This window comes from Lithobates pipiens, unplaced genomic scaffold (assembly GCF_037356315.1).
Source record: "Lithobates pipiens isolate NorthernLeopardFrog02 unplaced genomic scaffold, aLitPip1_a1.2 Scaffold_25, whole genome shotgun sequence".
Taxonomy (NCBI): Eukaryota; Metazoa; Chordata; class Amphibia; order Anura; family Ranidae; genus Lithobates; species Lithobates pipiens.
Genome location: NW_027507787.1, coordinates 224,647,366 through 224,662,293, shown reverse-complemented (window position 1 = coordinate 224,662,293; position 14,928 = coordinate 224,647,366). Strand labels below are relative to the sequence as shown.

At 43.1% G+C, this 14,928-nt stretch overlaps 1 protein-coding gene across 1 annotated transcript in view; it reads right to left on the bottom strand.

Moving 5' to 3' along the window:
* Positions 1-638: 638 nt before the first annotated feature.
* LOC143930922 (alpha-2-macroglobulin-like) overlaps positions 639-14,928 on the bottom strand; it is a 173,915-nt gene continuing 159,625 nt past the window's right edge. Inside the window, exons 33-36 of the mRNA XM_077455614.1 lie at positions 12,682-12,747; positions 5,469-5,571; positions 4,745-4,786; positions 639-897 (exon numbers count right to left, since the gene is read on the bottom strand). Of these exons, the coding sequence (XP_077311740.1) occupies positions 875-897; positions 4,745-4,786; positions 5,469-5,571; positions 12,682-12,747 (234 nt within the window). The 3' untranslated portion in view covers positions 639-874. The remainder of the gene's footprint in view (positions 898-4,744; positions 4,787-5,468; positions 5,572-12,681; positions 12,748-14,928) is intronic.

Below are 14,928 nucleotides of genomic sequence, written 5' to 3'. Positions count from 1 at the left end.
GTATGGACACGGAGCTGACAGGCAGGGAGGGGAGGGGGAGTGGATGGAGGAGAGCACATAAGAGGACAGAGGAGAGCTGCGGATGACAAAGGGATGTAAACTGACCATGGTGTCAGGGCTCAGAAGCCATGATATACTGTGGTCAGTTTACAGAGGGGAGGGCAGAACCAGGCAGGATCAGCCAGGTATTTCAGGTGTTACAGGGGGGCAAATGACACAGCACAAGCACTGTTCTGTATAACATGCTCTAAAGGAACAGGATTTATTTTTATCTTATTTTTTTATTCATTTTTTAGGTTAACAAAAGTTTTAAGGAATTATCAAAAATGTCATTGCCCTGGGAAATATGTACCAATGCATAAAATATTGTTGTTTTTTTATTATATTTGGTCAGGAGCAGTGATTCCTTTTTTTTTTTTTTTTTTTTTTTTTTAATACTAATATTTGCAAATTACATTTTTCTGACCTTAAAGGGTCTTCTATGTATTTTGGGGACCTTTAAAAGGGATTGTGACCTATTTTTATTTTTTTAAAGAAACCGACAATGGAATGTCGTTTGCCAGCAATTCAAATCTCTCTGGCAAGGTAAGCCCCATATGCTGAGGGCATGTAACTTTCTCCAGTCACAGGAAAAAATAGACAGGTAAAATTTGCTTTAATTATTCAAAATGTTAATGGTATACAACATCATTTCAGTTTATGACCATCATCACAGAGAAAGGCAGTGTCATATTTCCCAAGTATTAGATGCAGTGCTTGCCACTGATTGGTTGTTTTCTGTCACATGGTTTATGGATGCCACGAGGCTCATTTATGGAACTGGTGATATATTTTATAAATTCTTGTTCAGTTAGTGACACTGGTGACTTTGTCTTCATCTTGAATTGCCAGAGTCCCCTACAAAATAGAACACACGTATAGAAAAATTACAATTTTGTTTATAAGTGAGTTAGAATAATATATGACAAGAAATGGCAAAAATGTGTTATATAGTCATACAGAAGGTAAAAAATTGGCAATACTTTTTGTGTGGATAAAGGAATATTTTTTTGAGATTCAAGCTTAAAAAATTCTTTAGGCATGGTTTCATACAAATAACTGAACAAAAATATATTTACTGTACACTGTATATACACACAAGCACTGTGGACATCAAAGTACAAAAGTTAATCAAGCCAATGAGAAAGAAGGAAATGTAGATGCATAAAGAGACAGATGTGTGGGGGCAAGAAAACATTTTTTTGCAGATGAGTCTAGACAATAAAATAAGCCTGCTTGGAGATAGCAGTTTGTCCTTATACCTGTATTTGATGGATAACAGATAAAAGGATGAACTTCCATACCTGAATAGGCTTATTTTACATCTCAGCCTAAAGCCCAACTCTAGTATTTTTTGAATACCAGTCCTCTTTAGGGTTGAATGACACTAATGGAGGCCGGGTGCAAATCACACCATGCAGGAGAATGCTCTGTGCCACTTTCAGGACCTATCCACTGTCTCATGACTGGACTAGACACCTTGAAAAAGTTTGTATAAAATGATAAAAAAGGATGGTCCAATTGGGGTGGGGGTTGGACGGAGTTGTGGCGGTAGAAACAGCTGAAGTTTGGCTTTAGTGGCTGATGACTTCTTTGCCCAGAGAAAGTTTAAGGCAGAACAGGGTCTTAAGCTAGGTGGCAGTTTAGCCTCCAACTAATCCTTAGATTGACTTTGATAAGGATTACAGCAGGCACAGTGAAGGTGCTCCATTCTCATTATCTATAGTGTCATGGCCCAACCCCCTCAATCAGACACTAACAAGTGCATCTTCCCTTCTAAAGTGGTAGACCGGTGTACGGCTGTGACAGGTCAGGCTTGTATTCTGGTCAACTGTAGAAGCAGGAAAGTTGTAACGGGGCCCCTCTGCATCTATCCAACAGGCCACAGGCTCCTGCCTAGGTTACTTTGTGGATGGCTCTGTTCTTGTCCATATACAGTCATGACCAAAAATGTTGGCACCCCTGCAATTCTGTCAGATAATGTAACACATTGCCCAGAAAATTGTTTAGGCATTCTTGTGTTTATTTATTTTGTTTGTATTGGTATGACACAAAAAAAGTAGAGAAACACAAAGCTAAATCTGACACATTCCATGCAAAACTCCAAAAATGGACTGGACAAAATTAATTTAATATTTGGCAGTAGGGATGGGTGAACGCTTCGGCCCGAGCGTACCAAAAAGCAAAATCCATACCAGGCCCTTCAGGTCTGGAATGGAAATTAAGGGGAACTCTGCGCCAAATTAAAAAGAAAATGGCGTATGGTTCCCCCCAAAATACATACCAGACTCTTCAAGTCTAGTATTGCGCCTAACCCCAAAGCACCTTGTCGCCATGTTGATGGGGACAAGGGCCTCATCCCCACAACCCTTGCCCGGTGGTTGTGGGGGTATGCAGACATAGCCTCCGGTTTCTGACCATTTGTTCCTCGTTTGTTTTGTTGTGCATTTTCTGTTTTCTATCTTGACGCTTTGATGTCTTCCTTGGTCTACCAGTACGCTTCTTTTTAACAACCTTCCCTTTTAATTTGTACTAACAAAAAACATTAACACCTAAACAGAAAAATACAAGATTACCATGGTCTAAAGAAAAGGATCATGGGCTGTGGATGACTGGATGAAAGTTATATTCAGCGATGAATTACCAATCTGCACCTTTTCTTCTGTTTAGGTATTAATGATGGTTTTCGTTAGTACAAACCAAAAGGTTGTTAAAGGGAAGGGTACTGGTAGACCAAGAAAGACATCAAAGTGTCAAGATAGAAAACTTAAAGCAATATGCCTTGGAAACAGAAAATGCATAACAAAAAACGAGGAACAAATGGTCAGAAACCGGAGTCAATGTCTGTGACCCAACTGTAAGACATCACCTAAAGGAAATGGGATTTACATACAGAAAAGCCAAATGAAAACCATCATTAACACCCAACCAGGAAAAAACAAGGTTACAGTGGGCTAAAGAAAAGCAATCATGGACTGTGGATGACTGGATGAAAGTGATATCAATTTCAGAATGTAATCTGATGCAGATGTTTGTTTTAGAACTGCAAAGTACATGGTGATTCCATAATATTTTACTCAGAATTTAGTGATTCCATATTTTTTTCACATGCTTGGTCTGCAAAAACAGTTGCAATTGACTACGGTTTTCTTTCTTTTGTATATGGTTTCTTAAAGCCAGAAGGTTGGAATGTTAAATGAAAATAGTTTTGAGGCATGTCTGTGATTATTATTTTTTTTTTCTACACAATTAACCACTTGCTTACTGGGCACTTAAACCCCCCTCAGTCCCAGACCAATTTTCAGCTTTCAGCGCTGATGCACTTTGAGTGACAATTACGCGGTCATACAACACTGTACCCAAATGAAATTTTTATCATTTTTTTCCCACAAATAGAGCTTTCTTTTGGTGGTATTTAGTTACAGCTCGGAGTTTTATTTTTTGCTAAACAAACAAAAAAAGATGCAAAAAAAAAATAAAATAAAAATCATGTTTTAATAGTTTGTTATAAAATTTTGCAAACGGGTCATTTTTCTCCTTCATTGAAGTGCGCTGATTAGGCGGCACTGATAGGCTGCATTGGTGGGCACTGATGGGCTGCATTGGTGGGCACTGATGGGCTGCATTGGTGGGCACTGATAGGCTGCACTGGTGGGCACTGATAGGCATAGTTAAGGCGGCACTAATAGGCACAGATAAGGCGGCACCGATGGGCACAGATAAGGCGGCACTGATGGGCAAAGATGGGCACAGATAAGATGGCACGGATGGGTGGCACGGATAAGTGGCACGGATGGGTGGCACGGATGGGCACTGATAGGTACCACAGATAGATGGGACTGATGGGCACTGATAGGTGGCACTGATAGGTGGCTCTGATAGGTGGCACTGCTGGGCACTGATGGGCGGCACTGCTGGGCACTGATGGGCGGCACTGCTGGGCACTGATGGGCGGCACTGGGGTGCAGCACCTTTGAGGCAGATTTTGGGTGGCACTGTGGGTGGCACTGCTGGGTGGCACTGTGGGTGGCACTGTGGGCACTGCTGGGTGGCACTGTGGGCACTGCTGGGTGGCACTGTGGGCACTATGGGCACTGCTGGGTGGCACTGACAGGGGGGCACTTACTTTATTTCAGGATGGCACTGCGGGTGGCAGGTGGGCACTGGCAGGGGGCAGGTGTCCGTTTAAATTGCTGGCCGTGATCGGGACTGATGTCCCGAACACGGCCGCCGGCGATCGGCTTTTTTTTTTTCTCCTCGCGCTGTCAGCGCGAGGAGGAATACTAGCCGATTACCGGCTCCGTTTTATCACATGATCAGCTGTCATTGGCTGACAGCTGATCACGTGATAAGGGGTCGGGATCGACCCCTTACACGGATCGGTGATCAGGCGAGTCTCACGGACTCGCCGATCACAGAGCGCGCCGCGCGCGCCCCTCAGGGGGCGCGCAGGCCGCTCGTAACCGGGACTACGTCAATAGACGTAGTCCCGGAAATGTGGGTCCGCGCTGTTGCCGTCATTTTGCAATAGCGCGGATCCCAAGTGGTTAAACAATTGAATGAACATTTTCCAAGAGTGGGGATTCCATACTTTTTGCCAGGGGTTGTATAAATCCTGTATAATAATAATAATAATAATAATAATGAATCGTCTTTGAAAAATATTACCCATTTAATTTAAAATACACAAGTTTGACATCCTTACCTGTGTTGCAGGGATGGTTGTATTCTGCCACTGCTTGTTCATCTGGAAGGTAAGAACATTTAAAATACCATAAAATGTCATCAAAGACATACATATGATATACAGTATAAGACAGACACTCCAATCAGTAATGAGGGTATGACATATAGAAGGAGTGATTTCATATCATTATTCCATCACCCTCCAGTCAAAAACAAACTTTAATGCCGCGTACACACGATCAGAATTCTCGTCGGAAAAAGCTATGATGGTTTTTCCGATAGAATTCCGCTCAAGCTTGGCTTGCATACACACGGTCATACAAAAGTTCGCTGAACTTTCGACCGCCAAGAACGCGGTGAAGTACAACATTACGATGAGTTGAGAAAATTAAGTTCAATGCTTCCGAGCATGCGTCAAATTGTTTCTGAGCATGCGTAGGAATTTTGCACATCGGAATTGCTACAGACGATCGGGATTTCCGATCGAAACTTTTTCCGTCTGAAAAATTGAGAACATGCTCTCAATCTTTTTCTGGCAGAAATTCAGCCAGCAAAATTCAGATGGAGCATACACACGGTCGCATGTTCCGATAAAAGGCTCTAATCGCTCTTTTGCTGGTCGAATTTCCGATCGTGTGTGAGCGGCATTAGAGATGTAGGAAAAGGTCTTCCTGGTTTAACTTAATGGCTCATTATTTGAAAAAAAAAAGCTGTCATGTGACCCAACCCGAGAATGCCATTACCTGTCTCATAATAGTCATAAACTTTTACTGGGGCTGGTTTCAGGTCCTTGACTTCAATGTCTTGTTCCACCATAAAGGAAAGGTTTACAGGAGCATGTCCCATCTATAAGCAAAATAACATTACAGTGCTTGATAACAGCGAAGAACAAGACAAAATGGCAGATAAAAAATACAAAGGAAAGGTTGGTAACAGTTTGGTTTCTAGCAGTTGCAGAATGATATCAGGTGTTAAAGATGATACAATTGTGTAACAGATGTACTAAAGGATGACGACTTATTAATAAACAAGTTTATGAATACAGTAAAGAGTGATTTTATACTGTATTTAAAGTGTATATCTCTTGCCATTTTTTGCTTTTGAGTAGGGTTTTAGAAATGTTGCCAGTTTTAATTGTTGAATTTAAAGTTAAAGCAATATTAAACCCAAAAGCAAATATGAATTATATTGCAGCTTAACAATTCTTAGAATTGATGTCTGAATTCATTTTCTGTTTTATGCTTACTGTGGCAGTCTGGTACCCCACCAGGGTAATGCCGCAGGATTCTCAACCCGGCAGGTTTAGGGGCTCCAGGGGATTTGTGTATTTGGGAGGAAACTGGCTTTTCAGTTTCCGTATTTCTTAGAAAAGTCCACTTTGGGACCTGGAGCCCGGGGATTTCTGAGAGGTCTGGGTGGGATGAAATCCCCAGTCTTGGGTCCTAATTTTGAGAATCACCAGCAAACTGGATGTTCAGGTGTGTGCTAGGCTATTTGTAGACACCTGACCATGGTTCTGAGATCCACCCTGGCAGACAGGAAGTCTGGCCCAGGAGTCAGGAGGGATCCACGTGGGAGCCAGTGCAGCAAGAGTCTTCTAGCTGTGTGCACCAAGTTGGTCAGTGAACAGTCTGTAGGACAGAGACAAGGGCCTGGCCTGGAGTGTAAGGCCAGAGCAGTAGTTCTGTAAGTACAAGCCAGAAACGGGCTGAATGTTGTTTATGTTGAAAGAGAAGAAATGCTGAAAACCCGTGCGTATCTTTATGTTTTCTGAACTCTCTTTTAATAAAAAAATGGGCAAACAAAGCCCTTAAAAAGAAGAAACAGTGAGTGGCATTATCCTTAAAGTTCTACACTTGGAGTGAAATCCTTACACTTAGGCCGCGTACACACGGGCGGACTGTTCGCCCAACCTTGTCCGCTGAACAGTGTTTGGGCGGACAGTCCGCTCGTGTGTGGGTTTTGAGCGGACAGTTTCAGCGGACAGTTGGACGGACAAAGTCTTTCGGAAATTCCGAAAAACTGTCCGCTGAAACTGTGTTTGAGCGAACAGTCCGCCCGTGTGTGGGCCTGTCCGCTGTACTTTCGAAATGAGCGGACTGTTCCCGCTCGGAAAGTCCGCCCATTTCGAGCGCGTGTACAGGTAGGCGGGGCCCGCGAAGGAGACGTCGCGGGCTCCGCCGCCTGGAATGGGCTTAAAGGGGAACCCCAACGCCGAAAAAAATCGGCGTGGGGGTTCCCCCCAAGTCCACACCAGACCCTTGTCCGAGCACGCTACCCGGCCGGCCAGGAAAGGGGGGCGAGCGAGCGCGCCCCCCCTCCTGAGCCGTACCAGGCCGCGTGCCCTCAACATGGGGGGTGCCTTGGGGAAGGGGGGAAGAAGAAGAACACGAACGGAAGGCGGCGACGGCGACAGAAGACCGGGCCACCGCCTGTAAAAGAGCTACAAGAAGGCGCGGTGGCCCGGCAGAAGAACCGAAGGCGGCGACCGAAGAACGGAAGACGGCGACAGAAGACCGGGCCACTGGACCAGGCGCGGTGGCCCGGCAGAAGAACCGAAGAGGGGGACAAGACCCCCGAAGTCGGGAGAAGATGCCGGCGGCGGGGAGGAAGAAAGCCGGACTCCTCCGCTGGTAAAAGAGCTACACACACATAGCGGAGGAGTCCGGCGAGAAGACCCCCGAAGACGGAAGACCCCCGGCTGTGCAATAAAATATTTTTTCCCCCTGTGTTGTGTTTTTATTCGTACTTTATTTCACAGGTGAATGGGTAGGGGTACATTGTACCCCATACTCATTCACATAGGGTGGGGGGCCGGTATCCGGGGGCCCCCTTCTTAAAGGGGGCTCCCGGATTCCGATAAGCCCCCCGCCCGCAGACCCCGACAACCAACGGCCAGGGTTGTCGGGAAGAGGCCCTTGTCCTCATCAACATGGGGACAAGGTGCTTTGGGGTGGGGGGGCCGCGCGGCCCCCCCTTCCCCAAGGCACCCCCCCATGTTGAGGGCACGCGGCCTGGTACGGCTCAGGAGGGGGGGCGCGCTCGCTCGCCCCCTTTTCCTGGCCGGCCGGGTAGCGTGCTCGGACAAGGGTCTGGTGTGGACTTGGGGGGGACCCCCACGCCGATTTTTTTTCGGCGTTGGGGTTCCCCTTTAAGCCCATTCCAGGCGGCGGAGCCCGCGACGTCTCCTTCGCGGGCCCCGCCTACCTGTACACGCGCTCGAAATGGGCGGATTTGCCTCCTCCTTACGTGGCCGAGTCCGTTCATTTCAAAAGTTGAGCGAACTGTTTGCCCAACCTTATTCGTCAAACAGTCCGCTCGTGTGTGGGCAAGTCCGCTCATGCAAATTTTGAGCGGACTGTTTGACAAACTGTTTGCCGAACAAGGTTGGGCGAACAGTCCGCACGTGTGTACGCGGCCTTACTTTCTTCTGTTTTCATCTGGGGATTCAAAAAGCAAGTTTGTTATTTTTCAAAATCTCAAGCTCTCCAGCAGAATGTATCAGTTTATATGGATGAGACAAGCCATTTAACACTGGAAGGGCTGGTTAAAACGTTCAGCTTTTATTTACTAGTTATAGTAAAAACATTATGCTAAAAGTAAAAAAAAAAAACCTTTGCAGTAGCTGGTTATAAAGTGTTATCTGGAGTTTGGCTTCATTAGTGTATTTTAATCTGCTAATACATTTACCACTACCCTCCCCCCCTCTCCCCCAGACTGATAATGGTGCTGTCTGCTGTGCCTCCTGTTCTCATTCATCCAGAGTTGTGTCTCACTAATACAGGAGCTGAGTTACTGACCAGATCACCAGATGCAAACAGAGGGAAAAAGACAAAAAAAGAGGAAAACTGATGCACCCACCACATCTAATAATTGGTAAACTGCAAAATATAACATGTCTGGTTTTGGGTTTAATACTGTTTTAATATAAAAAGCACATAACTCTTAGCCGCTGTACACACGGTCAGAGATTTCGACAACCAAATCCGTTGGATTTTGTCCGTCGGATTTTGTCCGTCAGATTTTGTCCGTCAGATTTTGTCCGTCGGATCTTGTCCAAAACTGTTGCATACACACGGTCGGACTAAGTTGTCGAAAAATCCGATCATTCAGAACGTGATGACGTAATTTCGTTACGATGGGACTACGTTCAGGCTAGTAGACAATAGCTTTGATGTAGGAATTTGATCTGAGCATGCGTGGCACTTGGTCCGATCAAAATTCTCTACACATGATCGGAGTATGTCCGATCGAACCAGTTGGTCGGGAAATATTTCCAACATGTTGGAAAATTGGGTCCGACGGATATTCCGACGGAATCAGTCCGATGCATACCACACACAGTCGGATTATCCGACAACATGGTCCGTTAGGACACATTCTGACGGATTCTCCGACCGTGTGTACAAGGGCTTATTGTCAGAAGGATGAACCTCAATGACAAAAGTCAGGCAAATCAATCCCGGCTACAGATAAATTTAGTGCCCATAAAGGTGAGTAGCCAACACGTTTTAGGGTGATTACAGTTTCCCCTTCATCAAGGCTGCTTGTTTAGGATTTTCGTTTATAATTCTAGCAATGTGGACTAAAAGGATTTTTACCCAACTTTGGAGGAATTTTCTTTCATTTCTAATTGTGTTTCATTTTTTTCTCTAATCAAAACTAAACAAAATTTTGTAAAAAAATAAACAATTGTGCTAAAAATAAACAGTTGGGAGCTAAAATATAGAAATGTCTTCAATGTCAAAAGGTTGTTGTTTTGCTCAGGTAGTTGCCTAATCAATGTAGTTAAAGCAATACAGCCTGGTGAAGAACCACCTTATCTTTATAAGGAGACACCTTATGTGAATTACCTGATAAAAGGGTATATCTATTAGAAACAGATGTGCCATTGGGCAAACGTATACATTTGTGTAGATATAACAGTGGTATTGAGAAACTTTTTTATCAACTATTTGCAACATTATCATTGACTTTAAGTTTTAAGTATCGTTGCATAAGAACCTGTGACTTATGTTGTCTAGTGAACTGTGTTACGTTACAGTTTCCATTAGCTTATAAACTGTCTTTGGCTTTGTGAACTAGTTTATTTACTCTATGCTTTACTTTTCTGCATATATAAAATCCTGTAATAAAATGTATGTTGATATGTGAAGGGATATTTAGCTTAACTTCTTTCATTCTTTAAGAAATGTGGTTACCATTTTGTGTCTCTCTAACATCCACTTCACAAATATACATGCTCAAGTTTTGCTAATCTAGTTTCGTTTCTCATGTTGCTGTTATCTTTTTTCAGCTGTTTTGTTTCTTGGAAAGCACATGATTTTGAGGAATCACTAGTTTCACTTTTATTGTAGGCTGTACTTGTATATGATTGGATAATCTGTATGACACGTTCAAAGGGCGGAGCTTTCTGAAAGCCCCCTTTAAATATTCACGCCAAAGAATAAAGATTAGATTTGCTCGGAGAGACTTTGTTGTTTGTGTCATTGTCTCAATGGGCTAATCTCCCAGGCCTGTGTGGGTGATTGGACATCACATATTAACAGACATGAAGGGGGTTAAAACCACCTCTAGACAATCTACATTCCCTTCAATATGCATATTCAAATCTCAGTCCACACCAAAAGTCCCATCAGCCTCAGTATTGGCATGAGATGTGTTGATCACCTTAGGACGTTCAGCTTTTGTCTCAGTAAGAGAAATCAAATCAAATTATTATTTTTTTTTACCCAGGAATGGGTGCAATTTGTTCAACCATATATATAACAGATGAAGGGATATACACTATATTGTCAAAAGTATTTGGACACCGGCCTTTACATGTACATGAATTTTAATGGCATCCCAGTCTTAGTCCGTAGGGTTCAATATTGAGTTGGCCCGTCCTTTGCAGCTATAACAGCTTCAACTCTTCTGGGAAGGCGGTCCACAAGGTTTAGGAGTGTGTCTATGGGAATGTTTGACGATTCTTCCAGAAGTGCATTTGTGAGGTCAGGCACTGATGTTGGACGAGAAGGCCTGGCTCACAGTCTCCGCTCTAATTCATCCCAAAGGTGTTCTATCTGGTTGAGGTCAACACTCTGTTGGAACAGAAAGGGGCCATCCTCAAACCATTCCGACAAAGTTGGAAGCATGAAATTGTCCAAAATGTCTTGGTATGCTGATACCTTAAGAGTTCCCTTCACTGGAACTAAGGGGCCGAGATCAACCCCTGAAAAACAACCCCATACCATAATCCCCTCTCCACCAAATGATTTGGAGCAGTGCACAAAGCAAGGCCCATAAAGACATGGATGAGTGAGTTTGGGGTGGAGGAATTTGACCGGCTAGCACAGAGTCCTGACCTCAACCCGATAGAACACTTTTCAGATGAATTAGAGTGCAGAGTCTGAGCCAGGCCTTCTCTCCAACATCAGTGCCTGACCTCACAAATGCACTTCTGGAAGAATGGTCAAACATTCCCATAGACACTCCTAAACCTTGTGGACGGCCTTCCCAGAAGAGTTGAAGCTGTTATAGCTGCAAAGGGTGGGCCAACTCAATATTGATCCCTATGGACTAAGACTGGGATGCCATTAAAGAGATTGTAAACCTCCCTCTAATGTTTGTACCTATAGGTAAGGCTAGAATAAGGCTTACCTATAGGTACTGTAAATATGTCCTAAACATGCGCCGTTTAGGAGATATTTACTGTATACTACGCCAATAAGTTCATTGGCACATGCACTCTGAACAAATCCGCCACCCGTGCCATTTCTTCAGAAGTCAGTGCCTTGATCAGGGGTGGCGCCCACGTGCAGGAATGACGTCATGCGGCTTTGGACGGAGTCCACGGCCCAGGAAGGAAGACAGGCAAAGATGGATGCAGCCTGCAGTGGGGACAGCACAGGCTTCATTTGCAGGTAAGTTTCACATAATGTGCTAGTATGCGATGCATACTAGCACATTATGTCTTTACTTTGCAGGGAAGAAAAAAAAGAGAAAAAAAAACAGAGTTTACTTCCTCTTTAAAGTTCATGTTCGTGTAAAGGCAGGTATCCCAATACTCTTGGTAATATAGTGTGTGCATACAGTATACAGACATATGCACATTCCTGATGGTAAATTCAGAGACTCTTAGCCCACGTGCACACGGTCGGAGATTTTGCCAACCAAATCCGTCGGATTTTGCCCTGCGGATTTAGTCCGACGAATTGTGTCCGAAACTGTTGCATACACACAGTCGGGCCAAGTTGGCGAAAAATCCGATCTTTCAGAAGGTGATGACGTAATTTCGTTACGATGGGACTACATTCAGGCTAGTAGCCAATAGCTTTGATGTAGGAATTTGATCTGAGCATGCGTGGCACTTGGTCCGATGAAAATGCTCTACACATGATCGGATTAGGTCCGTCCCGCCCAGTTGGTCGGGAAATATTTCCAACATGTTGGAAAATTGGGTCGGATTCGGACGGAATCAGTCCGATGCATACCACACACAGTCGAATTATCTGACGACAGATTCTCCGACCGTGTGTACAAGGGCTTAGAACTTTTTTGTTGAAATAATTAAAAGACAGTTCACAAAGACAGTGTCCCTTCTCATCAGGAACCTTTCCCTGCTACTAGTTCTGTCCCTGCCAGACGAGGTACCTGTCCCTACTCTACCAACTCGCAAAATGCATGCCAAACTTCAGAGCCAGGTACTTAAAAAGGCTCTGCCTGACCTGAGGTGGCTGCTAGAGTCACATGGAGTGGCAGCATCTAATATGATAGCTTCCCCAGAAAACCATAGAGGAACCATGTTTCTCTTGACTTCCTCTCAAACTGCAACGCTACTTCAAAAGAGCACCACTTGCAGTGGAGAAAGTAAACTGCACCTGGCTACATGTGTATCACAGTCATGCTGCAGAGAGGATGCATCCTATAGCTCCCATCTCAACTCAATAGGTAGATGAAAAAGGGAATTCAAACCTCATTCAGATATAAGGTGACCATGTCCGTCTGTATTTCACTTCTCTGTATCAGTCTGCCCTGCAGCTGTAAAAAAAAAAAAAAAAAAAAAAAACAAGAGATCTTAATATTCATATTATAATAACATAAAAAGGTTAAAGTCTCCTGTTACCAGTAGGTGATAGTGTTGGGTTAGTATTTGTCCTGGTAGTTGGATCATAACTGGGAAATGAATCCTAAACTTACATTTCAGCCTAATGAGCATAGCCAAGTTAAAGTGGACCTTTCCCCCCTTCACCAAAATTTTCATCAGAATTATGCAGCATTGCACAACCTTTTCGCCTCTTGTTGGCCATGCCTCGTATGACCTTACAATCATCTGCTTGAAGAAAAAAAATTCTCCCCAAGATATCACAGAAAAGTAATTTATTTTCAGCAAGGTAATGTGGAAGATGAGGCGCATGATGACATTGGCGGCCAGCTTATTCCCTTTCCACCGAGCCATCAATGACATCATATGCCTCATCTTGCATATGCTTTGAACCAGAACTTTTGTGAGGAGAAAACAGGTAAGTACTACTAACTTTATTAGTTTTAGTTAGTAGAATGTATTATGGTAGTCAGGTTGATTAGGTATTGGGGGGTGACACACTTTAATCACCTTATACAAGGAGTGCCGCCAACTATATAAAGACACGGCTTATCTCATACAAAACTTAAATTGTCAATCTATCTAAAAATACAATTTGGGGTTTGTTTGTTTTTTGCTTTTTTTCTCCTTTTTGGTGGCTGTGGTCATGTCACTCAACTCCTGGCTTCTTATATTTCAAACAAATCAGATCTCTGTGTAGGGAATCTTCTTTGGCTAAAGATTATTTTTTACTAGTATTTTTGAATTTTGTATCATGTACCTATATATATATATATATATATATATATATATATATATATATATATATATATATATATATATGGGCCAAATCTATATATTATGCCTAATTACTCCAGTCACCATAACTAACTAGTATGAAAAGTAAGTTGGTAATTGAAAGCACAACATATCACAATTGTTTATGACCAGATGTACTATGTACAGTATTATCATAGTCAAGAAGAAGATATCTCCTGAAGATGGGGTAGGGGGGTATATTATATATTCCCGTCCTGCCTTGAGTGTCAGTCCTCACCCATTGCTGAGAGAAGTGTATGTTCAGTACTTCTAAAGCCCTATACACACTATCAGATTATCTGCTGAGTTTTTCCTTCAGATTTACCAAAACCATGTAGTAGAAGGGCCTGCCTGATTGCATACACATTGAAACTCCTAAGGTTTGTCCTCATATTATATGGTTTTGGTAAATCTGAAGGAAAAACTCAGCAGATAATCTGATAGTGTGTATGGGGCTTTAGCTTTCAATGTATAAAACAGGTTGGCCCACCCTTGTCCATTGCAGACTCCTTTTTTTAAGTTATGTATTAATTCATCATAGAAATATTCTTTGCTCTGCACATCAAAAAACTAGTAACAATCTTATAGTTACAACTTATTTATCAATAACATATCAATTATTTAAACAGAAGCTGCTGTCTCGGGTTCTGGAGCACAGTGTGTCAAAATGACAAAAGTGGGAGGTTTGCAACAGAAGTGAGAGGCTCATGAGCTATACTTTCTCTTGACGTGTCCAAAGCCTTCGATAGTGTTAAATGGCATTACCTGTGGTCGGCATTGTCAGTATCAAATCCGTGGAGCTATTTTTTCATGACTCAGCTTCAACATATGGGGGGCTGGGCATTTGACAATAGTGTTACCACGTGCCTTGCTAGCTTGCACCTGCACACTTCCTTTGGTTGAAGTACTAGACGCAGGCTCACTGAAGGAGGAGGGTAACTGCCCCACGATACCTTTGCTATTGAAAGTGTAGAGCATAACACAGTTTTTGTTTCAGTATACAGGGCCTACGGAGTATACACCCATATGGGGTAATACAATTTTACCTGAGCTTGAGGGGCTGGAGAACTTCAAAAACTGGAAACAAAGGGAGATGGTAAGATTGAAAATTGGGGATGGAGACAGTTCCCCAATTTAGTCTCCAAACATAAGAGAATGGACTATCTCGGTACCAATAGAACAACTTACATATTTGAATAAAAAAAATATAATTTTATTAATACACAATAATAATAAAAAAACAGGACATCCAAACATAGATAAGAACATTGTGTTCAATGTTCAAAACAGAACAATATAAAATACAAGGAGGTCTATAC